The following is a 16647-nucleotide window of genomic DNA, read 5'->3' as shown; positions in this document are numbered from 1 at the left end:
CTTTTAATACAAAAATACATTTGTTAAATAAAAACATATTTTGTTTGATTTAAGCAAAAAGTAAACGTTGTAAAACGCTAAAAAGTAAAACGCCTATTTTGTGAAAAAAATACAAAATTGGGAGGTGACACCATTACATTGCTGAAAAGCTAAGACCTTGGTCTATAATAATATACATTCAGATGGTGTAATTAAACACTTTTTTTTTTTTTTTGAAAATTAAAACCTGTTTTATCCAAATTCCCAAGAATCACTGCTATATATTTATCATTATCATCATTATTGATGATAATCTTGACTCCAATATGAGTTTTTATAAACTTTTAAGTCGCAAAGCGAAACTAAACGATTGATTGGACGAGCGGAAAAGACGCCAGACAGAGAATAAAAGAGCGCTAAGCTGTGTAAAGTGATTCACATCATTCATATGTGTTTGTGGATGTGTATTAAACGCTTGATATTGATATTCGCAGGTGAAGTTTTTGGGGCATCTGTGGATCCGCCCCCTCCGCCCCTCCTCACGGCCACCGGATAAAACCGGGAGCCGCTACCGCAAACGGCGCACAACCAGCTCTTGCTCTGTCACGACACTACATAAGACACTGTGACATCAGTTTGAGAAGGACGACTCATATTAACTGAGCTACAACGAGGAAAACTTTACTATTGCATTAGTTTTATTTAATATATTAGCGTTAAATTGCGCTTTGACGAAGAGGAGGAAGACTTTGGAGAGTTTCTGAGGGATGGAGGCGCTGCGAGTGCTGTGGATTCTGAGCTTTGCGTGCATCGCATCGGCTTTGGCCTCAAGACTCAAGTCACCCGCGTTACCCATCCAACCCGAGAGGGAACCCATGATATCTAAAGGCTTATCCGGTAAGAGATGCATCCAACAGCGTTTTAACCTCCAAAACGGTCCGCATCAAGAACCGTTTCTGAGTTAGGCTTAATATGTTTTGATGTTTCATTATTGAATCATCAACTCTTAAAAGCATTAGATGCGATAAAACCCAACTGGATTCCAATTAAAAACAATATTTTTGGTTCTAAAAAAACTCTTCTGTTGATACAAATAAGTTTGCCATTAGAGCCAAAAGCCAAAGTTATTTGGAAAACCATCAATGCATCTGATGTTTTAATGCTTTAATGTATGTTTTGTGCCATTATTGGTTCTTTAACTCTTTAAAGCACCAGATGCAATGGTTCTTCTGAGTGCATATGAAAAAAAAAACTCTTTAAGGTTGCATTTAGAGCCAAAAGCTTCCACAAATAACTTCAATTTCTAGTTCTTTAGAAAACCATCAATGCATCTGGTGTTTAAAGAATGCTGACACCAAAACACTGATCTGAAGTGCTTTAATAATACTTTAAGAGGGATGTTTTGGATGGAAACCAACATAATGCAACAGTATTTTAATCTCCAAAGAGCAATATACTGTAACTTAACTGTTGAACCTTATAAATGGTCCTTATCAAGTTACTATGTTTTTTGGAGGTTTAAGTATGTTTTGATGTTGCCTTATTGGTTCTTCAACCCTTTAATGCTTCAGATGAAATAAAACCCAATTAGATTCTAATCAGATTTCCAATCAAATCAGATTTTTGGTTCTAATCTGAGCATATAAAGAAAAACTCTTTTGATAAGAATAGAAAAAGAAGAAATGTTTTGATGTTTCATTAGAAGAATCCAACAGAATAGAATCCAATCAGAACTTTTATTTTTGGCCCTAATGAGTGTTTTTGATGATAAACTGTTATTTTAATAAGAAAAAGGTTGCAATTAGAGCCAAAGGTCAATGTTCTTTAAAAAAAACATCAATGCATCTGACGTTTTAATGCTTTAATGTATGTTTTGATGTTTCATTATTGGTTCTTCAACTCTTTAAAGCACCAGATGCAATAAAACCCAATTAGAATCCAATCAGAACTTTATTTTTTGGTTCTGAGTGCATATAATGATAAACTGTTATTCTGATAAGAATAAGGTTGCAATTAGAGCCAAAAGCCAAAGTTCTTTAGAAAACCATCAATGCATCTGATGTTTTAATGTATGTTTTGATGTTTCCTTATTGGTTCTTCAACTCTTTAAAGCACCAGATGCAATAAAACTATTTGAATTCCAATTAGAACCAATTGTGTTTGGTTCCAATAAGTGGATATGTTCTTTTGATAAGAATAAGGTTGCAATTAGAGCCAAAAGCCAAAGTTCTCAATGCATCTGATGTTTTATAGAACATAAACACCAAAAACACTGATCTGAAGAGCTTTAATAGTCTGTTAATAGATCTATTTTGGATAGAACCAACATAAAACAGTATTTTGGTCTTCAAAGAAGAATATAGTTCTAAAGTCTCTTTAATGTCCCTTATGGGTTGCAATATGCTATATGATGTCTCATAATTGGTTCTTCAGATGCTTTTTTTAAAGAACTAGATCTTACAACAAGCAATAAAACAAAATTAAGTTGCAATTAGAGCCAAAAACCTTAAATAATTCTCTAGTTCTGTAGAAAACCATCAATGCATCTGATGTTTTACAGAACATGGACACCAAGAACTTTAATATTCTCCAAAAGCACTAGATAAACACCATTACTGAGCACAGAGACTTTAATGCAATGGCACACGCTGCGGTCGAAGACATTTATTATGATTTACCTCCACAGATGACAGTTTACGTGCGTGTCTTTGAAAGTGTTTAGCTTAGCAATAAATTGTTTAATAGTCCCGCTCTATAAAGGGAGGCCGTAAACGGCAACTGATGATCACTGACCTCATTCCAGATGCAATAAACGGCAAATTTACCCGAATCTCTCATTCTCTCTTCAAAACAAAGCCGAGGAGATGTTTTGGTCATTGGGAGGGAAGAAATCACATCGGCTGCTCGTTTTAGTTGGTGTTCTTGAAGGTTTGGCTCAGAATGGGGCGTTTGAAGCTGATTTGTGCACATTCCCCATCCTCTGGGTCTCAGTAAACGTCTTGAGGTCTCACGCTGCTCTTGTTTATTGTCTCAATCAGGTTGCTCCTTCGGTGGCCGCTTTTATTCGCTGGAAGACACGTGGCATCCAGATCTCGGAGAGCCGTTTGGTGTGATGCACTGCGTTATGTGTCACTGCGAACCGGTAAGATGTCAAACACACATGAATTATTTTTTGTAATTATTTTAAAAAAAATTTTTTAATTCAAACATTTCAAAATTGCATTTTTTAAATATTTTTTTTAATGGATGCAACTAAACTAAATTAAACAGATGAATAGTGACACTTTTGTCTTTATAGCTGAATCAAATTTATTTCATAATTGTTGAATTCCTGTTTATTTCTGTAAAGCTGCTGTAAGTGCTGTGGTTGTGTAAATAAATGCGTCCATCCGAATTCAAAACACGTTTCTCTCTCCATCCGAGCAGCAGAGAAGCCGACGAGGGAAGGTGTTTGGAAAGGTGAGCTGCCGGAATATGAAACAGGACTGTCCCGAACCGACCTGTGACGATCCGGTCTTGCTTCCAGGACACTGCTGCAAAACATGCCCAAAAGGTAACAGACGTGTGTAATTGTGTGTGTGTGTGTGTGTGTGTGTGTGTGTGTGTGTGTGTGTGTGTTTCTGCAAATGGTGAACAAATGGAAACCCAGTCCAGCGCTTTTTGGAATGCTGTCACACTGTTATACGGGAAAAAGTGTGAGGGAATGATGGAAAGTTTTGGCCTGTGCTGTTCCTCGTAGACAAACGGAATGATAAATGGCAGCAAGTGTGGATAGATGGTCTGGCTTTGGTGTAATTGCGCTCATGTTTATGGATGCCGGTCCGTGTAGAACATTGGCTCTATTGTGCGTTCCGCGATTTTTCTGACATCATGCATCTCGGTTTCTGTGGTTACAGGCGACTCCGGGAGAAAGGAGGCGGAGTCTCTGTTTGAGTTCTTCCAGGAGAAGGACGACGACCTGCACAAGTCCTACAACGACAGGTCCTACATCAGCTCTGAGGAGAACATTAACCGGGACAGCGCCACTGGTGAGACTCCATACACGCCAAACCCTCATAATTACTTTACAGTTTTAGTGAAAGTTGTTACTGCATTTACCCCTTTTTTATTCATTCAGAATTTAAAAAACTCTTTGAAATTTCAAATTACACGAGACACACTGACAAAACTATGATGCAAAATTTAGATATAATTTTTACAATATTGTGATATCTCATTGCATGAAATTTATACGAACATAAAGTCTCAGAATTACCAGTATTAACCCCATTAGAATGAATGGAAGTTAATTAAACTCCTTTGAATTTATAACTCGTGATTGATCAAAAACAGTCTAACAGTTTTCTAACAAAATAAACAAAAACAAAAAAACATATTTTACTTGCATAAACTTTTACTTTTAGATAAAAGTGCTTAATTTCGTAAATAGACATGCATATTGATGTTTATCAACAAAATTCAGTCCCAAAACTGTGAGAGATCTGAGGAAAAAAACAAAAACATTTTACAAAAGTTTTGACACTAATATTACGCCATAGATAATTTCAGAAAAAATATTTTTGGCACCTAGCGGTGCTCCATACATGCACAGGTCAAAATGACCCGAGCATGAAACATTTATTCAAATGGTTATATCTTTTAAAAAATAATTACAAAAAATCTGAAAAAAATAACTGACGTGTATTTCAAGGGCCTTAAAGCACATGCAAAGTTAAAAACTACGCATTGTTTAGAAATTTTTATGCATCTGTTCTAGATCAAAACAGTCATTAATTCTTAATTCTAAAAACAAAAAACATTTTACAAAAGTTTTGACACTAAAATTACGCCATAGATAATTTCACAAAAATTATTTTTGGCACTAACCGCGCTCCATACTGGCACTCGAGCACAAAACGTCTATTCAAATGGTTATATCGTTTAAAAAATAATTACAAAAAATCTGAAAAAAATATGACGTGTATTTGAAGAATCTTAAAGTACATGCAAAGTTTTACTCGCTTGCTAAAAACGATGCATTGTTTAGAAATGTTTATGCATCTGTTCTAGATCAAAACAGTCATTAATTCTGTAAATAGGCATGTATATTAATGTTTATCAACAAAATTCAGCCCCAAAACTGTGAGAGATCTGGGGGAAAAGCCAAAAACATTTTACAAAAGTTTTGACACTAAAATTACGCCATAGGTAATTTCACAAAAATTATTTTTGGCACTAACCGCGCTCCATACTTGCACTCGAGCACAAAACGTCTATTCAAATGGTTATATCGTTTAAAAAATAATTACAAAAAATCTGAAAAAAATATGACGTGTATTTGAAGAATCTTAAAGTACATGCAAAGTTTTACTCGCTTGCTAAAAATGATGCATTGTTTAGAAATGTTTATGCATCTGTTCTAGGTAAAAACAGTCATTAAATTATTTTCAGTTTGATTAACCTAATTGATTGTTTAACAGATTTTGTGGCTCTACTCACGGGCCTGACGGATTCTTGGCTGCCGAGCTCCAGCGGCGTCGCAAGGGCGCGATTCACACTCACTCGGACGAGTTTGACCTTCTCCATCACGTTTCAGAGGTAAAACACACACCAGAGCTGATGTCAGCATGTCAAACGTGTCTTTATATTCCTCCGCCGCTCACTTTACGCATGTGTTTGGCACGTAGGATGAACAGGCCGAGTGTCATCACGTTCCTGGACTCAGATGGAAACACAGCGTTTGAGTTTAGAGTTCCGCGGGCGGATACAGACATGGTGAGAAATTATTGCTAACTAAAACCATTTTTAAAAATTGTATAAATAATAATAAAAATAAAAAAACATTTAAATATAAATAAAAAAAATATATAAAAATTAATAATAAAAATTAAACTAAAATTAATGTTAAAACGCGTTTACTGTTCAGATCTGTGGAGTTTGGAAGAACCTGCCCAAGTCCCACATGCGGCAGCTGGAGGCGGAGCAACTGCGAGTTTCCATGACAACCGCTGACAACAAGAAAGAGGAGATACAGGGCAAAATCATCAAACACAGAGCGCTGTTTGCAGGTGTGTGTCGAACCCTACCTTCAATCCCTTTTATAATCTGAAGCGGTTGGATGTTTAAGCTCATTTCCTGCGTTCTATCTGACAGAAACGTTTAGTGCGATCCTGACGTCTGACGAGGTGCATTCTGGGATGGGAGGAATCGCCATGTTGACGCTCAGTGACACGGAAAACAATCTGCATTTCATCCTGATCCTGCAGGGACTCCTTCCTCATGGGAGGCGTAAGTACAAAAAAATTAAGTAACTGAAAAATCAGCAAGATTTTAATTGCTTTTTAAAGACTTTTCTGCTCATCAAGGCTGCATTTATTTGTTTAAAAATAGAGAAATTTAATATATGATTTAATAAAATTATTTATATTTTTTCATTTTGTTCCAGCCTCTGCAAAGGTGCCAGTCCTAGTGAAACTACTTTACCGACAACATCTCCTGAGAGAAATACGAGCAAACATCACTGCAGACGTGAGTTATAACCCACACATATGCATTTACGGACTAAAATTAATCTTAAGGAAACATAACATCTTTCAAAGCACAGATCAGCATGTACGTGTTTTCTAACGCATGTCTGCAGGACTCTGACTTTGCCGAAGTCCTGGCCGATCTGAACAGCCGCGAACTCTTCTGGTTGTCCCGCGGGCAGCTCCAGATCTCGGTGGAAACGGAAGGTCAAAACCCCCGTCAGATCTCCGGATTCATTTCTGGCAAGAGATCATGTGACAGTAAGTGCATCAACCATCACTCTGTTAATATATAATATATACAACAATACTGAAGGATATATATAAAGTAGGGCCGGGACTTTAACGCGTTAATTTAGATTAATTAATTACACAAAAATAACGCGTTAAATTTTTTTAACGCATTTTAATTGCACTTAGTTTTGCACCGCGGAACGTTTCTTACTGGATGAGATTCGGCGGACCGATTATACTGGAGCACCAACTAGCGTTTAGACAAGCTGCGTCCGTCCTAAATAGTATTGTATGTCCCAAATCGTATGTTTGAAAAATTATTCCAAAGATTCCCGGATGGTCTACTACTTAACGATCAATGCACACTCTTAACGGCTAATATTGCCCGCAACACACTGCGCCGTGAACGAGGATTCGATTAGAACTACAAACACGCATAAAAAGTGTTAAAAAACTACAAACATGGAGGATATACGCGACCAACGGACAGGTAGAGAAAGGGGTTTACGTGATAAATAATCAGTGTGTAACCTGATAAAAAAATATTCTTTAAATGTTATCCGCGTTATATTCCATGTGCAGCAACATTTATAATGATAGGTTTGGTCATTAACGTTTAAATGCATGAAAGACTCGTTAAAGAACGTGCCTCTTGCTACACTTAATGGCAATATTGCATTGGTCTGTTGGACTTGCATTGGTCTGTTGGACTTGATTGTTCGGTTGAACAAAAATAAACAATATTTTGTTGCTTAAGCTTATGTATTCAGTCATTATTCAATGGTATACTAAAAATCCATGTAAAAATCTTAATTCTCACTGTTCTCAGGTCAAATATTTATATGCGATTAAAATGCGATTAATTTCGATTAATTAATTACAAAGCCTCTAATTAATTAGATTAAATTTTTTAATCGAGTCCCGGCCCTAATATAAAGATATAAGATAGACTCAAACTCAAAGCGTGCTCAAAGCTGAACTAAATGACAGCAGGCTTTAGTAGTGATCTCACATTAGATCAGTAACTACATCCGTCTGTCTGCCGTGGCTGTTTTTATCCTGCGATTTATGCCGTGTTATATTTCATCTTTGTGTCACGCATAAATCATCTCGGGTATTTCTCATGCCAGAATGAGATTTCCCGTCATAGCAAGCTCATAATTGCGATCGTGGAGAGGTCAGGAATGCGCGTCGATGCCGCCAGGGGTCAGAGTTCAAATGCTGTAGGATCGGTTTCGTGGTCATTCCGTATGTTAGAGTCTGTGTGAGGCCTCTTGTGTCCACACACACACACATATATAAACACACGCTGGCAGCCGCTGCCAAGGTCACGCTGTGCTGGCGCTCCTTCTGCTGTCTGATTCCAGCTGCACCGTTAACAGCTTGACGTTATGTGTGAAGAATTCAAACCTAAACGATCCTGCGCTCTGTTTACTCCTCGGCCTACATCCACTGTCCTTTCTCCACTTGTCCTGTCTCCATTTACCTGCACGTCGGGATAATTTCCCTCGTCTCCAGGGATGACGTCACCCCAGCCGTGACCTTTGACCCTGCATGAGTTCATGTGGGTTTGATTGTGTTTCTTTGGCTGCGGTGCAACAGCGATCGTTTGAGTCCCTCTGGACCTCTAATCGCACGCAGAATTCTCAGTTCGGTTTAGTTTTCCCTCGTTCTCGCACCCTTTCTGTCACATGCACAAACACAAGTTACTTATGTAGCGTTTTATGCAGTTTAAATAGGTTTGAATGTAGCGCAAGTCAAGGTTACATTTGGCAAAACAATAAAAATGTAGTTTTTTAAACTACAAAAAAACTACAGGTAACTGCAAAAATACATTTACGTCAAACTCTTTTTGAGAAAGTGTGTAAATTCAAAGAATTTTACATTAAGTTAATAGTAAGTCAAAGTTTCATGTGCCAAAACAACAAAAAGGTAGTTTTTCCACTATATTTCCAACTGCAAAAAACTACAGGTAACTACATAAAACATATATGTGACCCTGGACCACAAAACCAGTCATAAGCTTTCTATTGATGTATGGTTTGTTAGGATAGGACAATATTTGGCCGAGATACATCTATTTGAAAATCTGGAATCTGAGGGTTCTTAACAATGCATATTACTAATCAAAAATTACATTTTTATATATTTACAGTAGGAATTTTACAAGAAATCTTCATGGAACATGATCTTTACTTAATTTCCTAATGATTTTTGGCATAAAAGAAAAATCAATAATTTTGACCCACACAATGTATTTTTGGCTATTGCTACAAATATACCCCAGCGACTTAAGACTGGTTTTGTGGTCCAGGGTCACATTTACATCAAACTCTTTTTGAGAAATTATGTAAATTCAAAGAATTTTACATTAAGTTAATAGTTAGTCAAAGTTTCATGTGCCAAAACAATAAGAATTTACTTTTTCACCATCTTTCTAACTACAAAAACTACAAGTAAATGCATTTACATCAAACTGTTTTATTCCAAAAGTAATTTATGTTATGGAAATCATGTAAATTCAAGAAAAAATACATTCAAGCTAAGGTTTCATGTGCAAAACAATAAATATTTAGTTTCTAACTACAAAGAACTACAGGTAACTACAAAAAAACATAGTCATTCTGGACAATTATATCAATTTCAGTTAAATGTACTTATAAATTAACATGTAATCTTGGTAAATGTTAGTTTTATGCAATAAAATAGTCAAAATGTTGTTTTCACACTCTTTCTAACTACAAAAAGTAAAACCAACATCAAAATATACAACTTTAATTTCAAAAATCATTCTGGGAAATTATTTAAATTCAAGGAAATGCAATGGTTTAATGAACCAAAACATATATTTAGTTTTTTTTTTACTTTCTAAATACAAAAAACTACAAGTAAATACAGAAACATTTATATCAAGCTATTTCAAGTCATTCTGCGAAATTTACATCTAAGTTAACAATATTTTTATGCAACAAGATAATCAATTTTGGGAAACTGTGTAAATAAAAATCAAATAATTTTTAACTTTTTTGCTTTCTGGTTTTATCATTTGGCTCATAAATGTGTTTCTCTTTCAGCTCTTCAAAGCGTGATGTCCAGCGGTTCTGCTTTGACTCCTGGAAAAACCGGCGGCGTTGGCTCGGCCGTCTTCACCCTCCATCACAACGGCTCGCTCGACTACCAGGTAACGACTCCGTCCTGTTCCCTAATTTCTCGATTGCTTCCAGTGTTGTTTTTGACAACCATCTTAGATTTAGTCTTAGTCTTAGTCTTTTGGACTAAAATGCTTCTTAGTTTTAGTCAAATTTTAGTCACTTCTATATGTGATAGTTTTAGTCCAATTTTAGTCGACGAAAAGTCAAAAGGTTTTAGTCTAGTTTTAGTCAAAAAAAGGGAAAAAATTAGTCTTTTAACAAATTAATGTAGGTCAATAAGTATTTTGCTGTTGGGTAGTGTCACTTATAAGTTCTGAAAATAGCAGATCTATAGTTCAACACAATGTGAGCTTCCGGATCGACTATTTTCACCAATAATTACAATAATGAAGGAATGTTTTAGAACATAAAAGACAAACAAGGATGGAATGCTAAAACGGCTTGCCATAGCGTCAGATACTTTTTAAGTTTTAATCGGCATGCACAATAAGCGGAAATGTCATGCATTTTAAACGTCTGACGGACCACCCACTAACATTTTCGTCTATTCTCGTCTCGTCAACGAAAACTCACACACGTCTCGTCATGTTTTAGTCATCAACGAGCCATTTTTATCTCGTCATCGTCTCGTTATCGTCATGAAAAAAAGTGGCGTCAACGAAATGATTTCGTCATCGTCATCGTTGACGAAAACAACACTGATTGCTTCGTCAGGTCCATTGATTGACCTTTCTGGTGTTCTCAAACAGGTTCTGGTTGCGGGTCTGAGCAGCGCTGTGGTCGGACTGACGATTGAGATGAAGCCTCGCCGCCGCAGCAAACGCAGCGTGCTGTACGACATCACGTCGGATTTCGCCACGACGGAGGAGAGGGGCAGCGGGCGAGCGGTGGGCAGCTGCAGCCGTGTCGAGGCCAGACACATTCACATGCTGCTGCAGAACGAACTGTTCATTAACATCGCCACGGCCGAGCAACAAGAGGGCGAACTGCGGGGACAGATCCGAATGCTGCCGTACAACGGATTGGACGCACGCCGAAACGGTGAGAATAATGTTTCAAGTCTAAAAAGTCAAAGTTAAATTCTGATAATGATTCCATTATTAATTAATAACAAAAACCTACTGTTTTTCATCTGCAGAGTTTCCGGTTCCTCTGGCGGGTCAGTTTGTGTCTCCTCCGGTCCGTACGGGTGCGGCGGGTCACGCCTGGGTCTCTGTGGACGAACAGTGTCATCTTCATTACGAGATCGTCGTCAACGGCCTCAGCAAGAGCGAAGACGCCTCCATCAACGCTCACCTGCACGGATTGGCTGAGATCGGCGAGATGGATGACTCGTCCACCAATCACAAGAGACTTCTGACTGGCTTCTACGGTCAACAGGTAAACAAATCAAGAGGCTCGAAGTTAAACATAATTTGGCACCATTTACACTCGGCGATAATGTAAACTGCATGATTACAGCACAACAAAAGCTTGTTTTCTTTGGCTGCTCCGGCGTAGTCGTGCCAGAAACGGACAAACAGAATTCTGCTGTTATTTATTAAAATGCTTTAAAGGACTTGTTTGTAAAACAAAGCTGGTTTTATCCCAAATGATCTGAAACCAGAAATGCAGTCTGTATTTCTATTGTAATTCTGCTTTAAGTTCATCGTTGCACAAATTCACACAAATTGTCCCTTTGTCTCTCCTTCCAGGCTCAGGGTGTGTTGAAAGATATTAGTGTTGAGTTATTGAGGCATTTGGACGAAGGCACAGCTTATATTCAGGTCAGCACCAAAATGAATCCAAGAGGAGAAATACGAGGACGGGTGAGTACAAAAACAATGTTATAAAATCAACGAGAAAGTAATATATAAGTTAAACCTTTGTTTTTAATCGATGTCTTCGTTTCGCAGATTCATGTTCCTAACAACTGTGAGTTTGGCTCCCGCGGCGAGGTGGTCGAGGAGGCAGAATTTGACGACCTTGTATTCGTCCGTGACCCAGCCGAGCTGAGAAAGGACCCGCATACGTGTTTCTTTGAGGGAGAACATCATGCACATGGGTCACAGTGGACGCCGCAGTACAACACCTGCTTTACCTGCACCTGCCAGGTAAAACACATATACATACAGTGATGTAGCTTTGACTTACTTATTATTTATGTGACTGTGGTTCATTTTGCATATGATCTCCCTGCAGAAGAAGACAGTGATCTGTGATCCTGTGATCTGTCCTGCGCTCTCGTGTCCTCACACCATCCAGCCTGAAGACCAATGTTGTCCCATCTGTGACGGTTAGTAATGAGTGAAATTAATACAATTTATTTTTCATATTTGTGACCCTGGACCACAAAACCAGTCTTAAGTCGCTGGGGTATATTTGTAGCAATAGCCAAAAATACATTGTATGGGTCAAAATTATTGATTTTTCTTTTATGCCAAAAATCATATGGAAATTAAGTAAAGATCATGTTCCATAAAGACATTTTGTAAAATTCCTACTATAAATATATTAGTAATTAGTAATATGCATTGTTAAGAACTTAATTTGGGGAACTTTAAAGGTGATTTTCTCAGTATTTTGATTTTTTTTGCACCCTCAGATTCCAGATTTTCAAATAGATGTATCTCAGCCAAATATTGTCCTATCCTAACAAACCATATATCAATAGAAAGCTTATTTATTGAGCTTTCATATGATGTGTACATCTCAGTTTTGTAAAATTTAACCTTATGACTGGTTTTGTGGTCCAGGGTCACATTTTTGATGTCTATGGCTTTTATTTAAAAGTAGCACTTTTATGTGTTAAAATATTCAGGTTTTAAGAAATATATAGATAAAAAAAATTGCATATTTTTTTGCAATTCTGCTTTGCAAGTAAAGTTTTGAGGATGTTTTACTGGAAAACAAGACAGAAACACTGACCAAGATTTGATTTGCTGTGTAAAGATTGTTAGTTTGGAATAAAAGTATGTTTTTGTGACAAAAATATATTTAATGTTTACTGCATCCTATGAAATTTGTATTTTAACATTGTGTTTGATTTCTGTAAACAGAAAAGAAAGAATCCAAACAGACGACTGCAGCAGAAAAAGTTGAGGAAAATCCAGAAGGTGAGTTTGTAATAAATTACAAGAATTTACATTCTTAAAATTAACTAAGTAACTATTATTTAAAATGTGCAACTGTATATTAAGCTATTTACTTGTCATTTCAGGCTGTTATTTCGAAGGTGACCAAAAAATGCACGCACCTGGAACAACATGGCATCCATTTGTCCCGCCATTCGGCTACATCAAGTGTGCAGTGTGTACCTGCAAGGTAAGTTAACAAACATTATAATACACAACAAAATTATTTTGTTTTAATCATAAAAATTACCACATTTGTACACAGACTTTAAGATAGAATATCAATAGTTAACCATGTTGTTTTGTCAATCTCAGGGCTCCACAGGAGAAGTGCACTGCGAGAAAGTTACGTGCCCGGCTCTAACCTGCAGCCGACCAATCAGACGCAATCCTTCAGACTGCTGTAAGGAGTGTCCTGCAGAAGACACACCCCCTCTGGAGGATGACGAAATGATGCAGGCAGATGGAACGCGCCACTGCAAGTTCGGCAAAAACTACTACCAGAATAGCGAACATTGGCACCCGCGGGTTCCGCTGGTTGGCGAAATGAAGTGCATTACCTGCTGGTGTGATGTAAGTTTTGCTTTGCTTTATTTGAAATTTCACTTCATTTGAGATTTTACAAAAAGATACCACAGTTGAATAGGGTAACAGATGTCATCATACTTCTCCAGTTTATTGATTACATTAAGAAATGCAAACATTTCCTGAAATGTACGCAAATGAGGTATTATCTAATTAAATACCCACTAATTTTGTGTACATCTTGACAAAATAAATCTGGACACTGAATAAAGCCAGATTCTAAATTAGTGTTTGAATTTGTAGACATACTAGAGGTATATGTTTTTACAGAAGGGATTATGGATTTCTCTTTTTATCCCTGCATAAATCATAAAAATACTGTCAACAGCAATAAAAAAATACATTTTATTATGTTTTTAGGAATAAAATGTTATGTAAATCAGTGTGAATCAAATATGAAGAAACCCTTCTGTAAAAACCTTCATAATATAGAGAGGAATAAAACTTTAAATTTTGGTGTATGTAAGTGCTGCTGAAGTGGAGAAAAAACTCACCGTTTTTAAAAAAATATATGAATTTTCACCATGTTTTTAGGAATAAAATGTTGTAAAAATCAACGTGAAGGATATATAAACAAACCCTTCAGTAAAATCCTTCAGAACATAGAGATGAATAAAACTCTAAGTTTTGGTGTATGTAAGTGCTGCTGAAGTGGAGAAAATACTCACCGTTTTTAAAAAATATGAATTTTCACCATGTTTTAGGAATAAAATGTTGTAAAAATCAATGTGAAGGATATATAAACAAACCCTTCAGTAAAATCCTTCAGAACATAGAGATGAATAAAACTCTAAGTTTTGGTGTATGTAAGTGCTGCTGAAGTGGAGAAAAAACTCACCGTTTAAAAAAAAAAAATTAATTTTCACCATGTTTTTAGGAATAAAATGTTGTAAAAATCAATGTGAAGGATATATAAACAAACCCTTCAGTAAAATCCTTCAGAACATAGAGATGAATAAAACTCTAAGTTTTGGTGTAAGTGCTGCTGAAGTGGAGAAAATACTCACCGTTTTTAAAAAATATGAATTTTCACCATGTTTTAGGAATAAAATGTTGTATAAATCAATGTAAATGATATATAAACAAACCCTTCAGTAAAAACCTTCAGAATATAGAGAGGAATAAATCTCGAAGTTTTAGTTGATGTAAGTGCTACTGAAATGAAGAAACAAACTTTTAAAGTCTATTTTGGATGTTTTCTTTCCATTATGACCAGTGGAAGTTAACAGCATAACTAACTTACTTTCTCTTGTCATTACAGCATGGCGTCACAAAGTGCCAGAGGAAACAATGTCCATTGTTGAGTTGCAGTAACCCAATTCGGAGAGAAGGACAATGCTGTCCTGAATGCATAGGTAAGTTCTGGTGTTAAACAGTTTATTTACGATGTAAACTAAATTTTGCACAATTTACTTAATGCCCTTTACGTCTTTGTTTTATAGAGGACTTCATGGAAAAAGAAGAAATGGCAAAAATGGTGGAGAAAAAGAAAAAGTGGAGACATTGATACCTTTTTTCCTCAACGTTCATCATCCTCCTGTCTTGAGATCAGGTCGTCTCAAACGCACAACGGGACGCCTGTGGATTGCAAAAAACAATCAACGCATGAAACAAAGGAGAAGTCCAGAACACAGAGAGATCAAGAAAGAGGCTCTGGACTTGAAATATATCAAGACAAAAACAGATAATGGAGAAAAGGAGAATGAATTTCAGCTGCTGCAGTTGTTTGGATTTCCCATTGACTGATTTTCTCACGGGAATGTTTGTTTTATTTTTGTTTGCATATTTGACTTGGTGCAAAATTATCAACACTTGTACATCATCACTGCTGCAAATGCATGGGAGTACAACGTACCACACTTGGTGACAGTAAAAAAAAACAAAAAAACAACGCTTCACAAAAAAATGCACATGCCGTCATTACAATCCTTCATATTGACACTCAAATCCTAGCCAATCAGCAGGACTGTTGTGATGCATCTGATTGGAGATTCACCCTGTGGGTGGGGCTTGGTTGTGGAGGCGGGGTTTAGAATGCTCATCAACATAACCCCACCCATTTCTGTTGCACCTGATGTTGTTAGTCTGTTTGCTGGTATATAATATTTTATGGCTATTTTCTTCCAGTATTTTGATGGATATTATGAATATTGTTTGTATTTGCATATTTATTAATTATGATGAATAAACAAAGTTTTAAAATACATGTTGTCATAAAATAAGTATGTTGCTGATCTTCCTTTCTGGCGGTGGGAAGTCCACTGACTTTCTTTCAGCCTTTTATCAGGGTTCTAACTATAGTTTAAACATGGTATTTGTAGAAAAACTGGTTTTACAAAAAGAAAAATGGTTACTACATTTTTTACTATAGTAAAACCAGGGTTATTTTCTTAAGGGATTTCTTTTGTTCAGTTTACTTTGTTTGTTTTTTATGACTGTGCTGCTACTGTTTAATTTCTAAAAAAAAAAAAATGTGAAACCATTTGGAAATCCTAATCTGTATCAAATAATTAGCAAACCTGCACCAAAGTCCCAATCTCAGGTAAAAGATTCATGAACCCGCTCCCAAGTTCTAATCTAAATCAAATTATTTGCGAAACACAAAGTCCTGATCTAAATCAAATGATTTGCAATATGCGAATTGAAGTCACGATCTGAATCAAATTGTTTGAGAAACGTGATCCGATTGGAGCGCTTCGAATCAGTAAATAGTTTTGTAACGCAATAGTTTAACTGATTTGGAGTTTTGCAAAGCTCAGTATTAGTGATCACTATATGAGCTTTTTAAAAACATCACAAGCGATGTAAATGGCTCTTTTAATTTGATCTGATTTTGCAAGTGAATTGATTAAAATGAACGATCACAGTTTTATGAGATTAACTGAAATAATTGAAAAAAAGTATGTTTTTTTTAATTGTGTAAATTTGTATGAAAAGATGCGCTTACTGAAAAAAATGTAACACTTATTTCTTATATGATCTTTTAATAATTCAAGCACTTTCAAGCACCTCTTCAAGAACATTGACATTTTCAGGGGTTTTCATGGCCTTAAATTTCAAAAAGTCAAATTCACAATT

At 36.3% G+C, this 16647-nt stretch overlaps 1 protein-coding gene across 1 annotated transcript; it reads left to right on the top strand.

Annotated features, from left to right (window-relative positions):
- The first annotated feature begins 592 nt into the window (after positions 1-592).
- chrd (chordin) lies at positions 593-15773 on the top strand. Its single transcript, XM_073817779.1, has 21 exons — positions 593-876; positions 3018-3121; positions 3406-3532; positions 3876-4007; positions 5439-5556; positions 5646-5733; positions 5885-6026; positions 6112-6246; positions 6404-6486; positions 6599-6746; positions 9794-9900; positions 10621-10912; positions 11010-11251; positions 11566-11679; positions 11767-11964; positions 12053-12146; positions 12910-12966; positions 13071-13174; positions 13300-13557; positions 14831-14924; positions 15012-15773. Exons 1-21 carry the CDS (start codon positions 747-749, stop codon positions 15074-15076), a joined length of 2832 nt encoding a protein of 943 aa, XP_073673880.1. The 5' UTR covers positions 593-746; the 3' UTR covers positions 15077-15773.
- The last annotated feature ends 874 nt before the right edge of the window (positions 15774-16647 follow it).

Source organism: Garra rufa, chromosome 14 (assembly GCF_049309525.1).
Source record: "Garra rufa chromosome 14, GarRuf1.0, whole genome shotgun sequence".
NCBI classification, from domain to species: Eukaryota; Metazoa; Chordata; class Actinopteri; order Cypriniformes; family Cyprinidae; genus Garra; species Garra rufa.
Note: the sequence above shows the minus strand (reverse complement) of the source record. Positions and strands in the feature narration are given on the sequence as shown.

Excerpts from the sequence above, each read along its gene's own strand:
- chrd (XM_073817779.1), top strand. The coding sequence starts at position 747 with ATGGAGGCGCTGCGAGTGCTGTGGATTCTGAGCTTTGCGTGCATCGCA. Across the intron at positions 4,008-5,438 it reads TAACCGGGACAGCGCCACTG|ATTTTGTGGCTCTACTCACG; the intron begins GTGAGACTCCAT and ends ATTGTTTAACAG. Across the intron at positions 12,967-13,070 it reads AGTTGAGGAAAATCCAGAAG|GCTGTTATTTCGAAGGTGAC; the intron begins GTGAGTTTGTAA and ends TTGTCATTTCAG.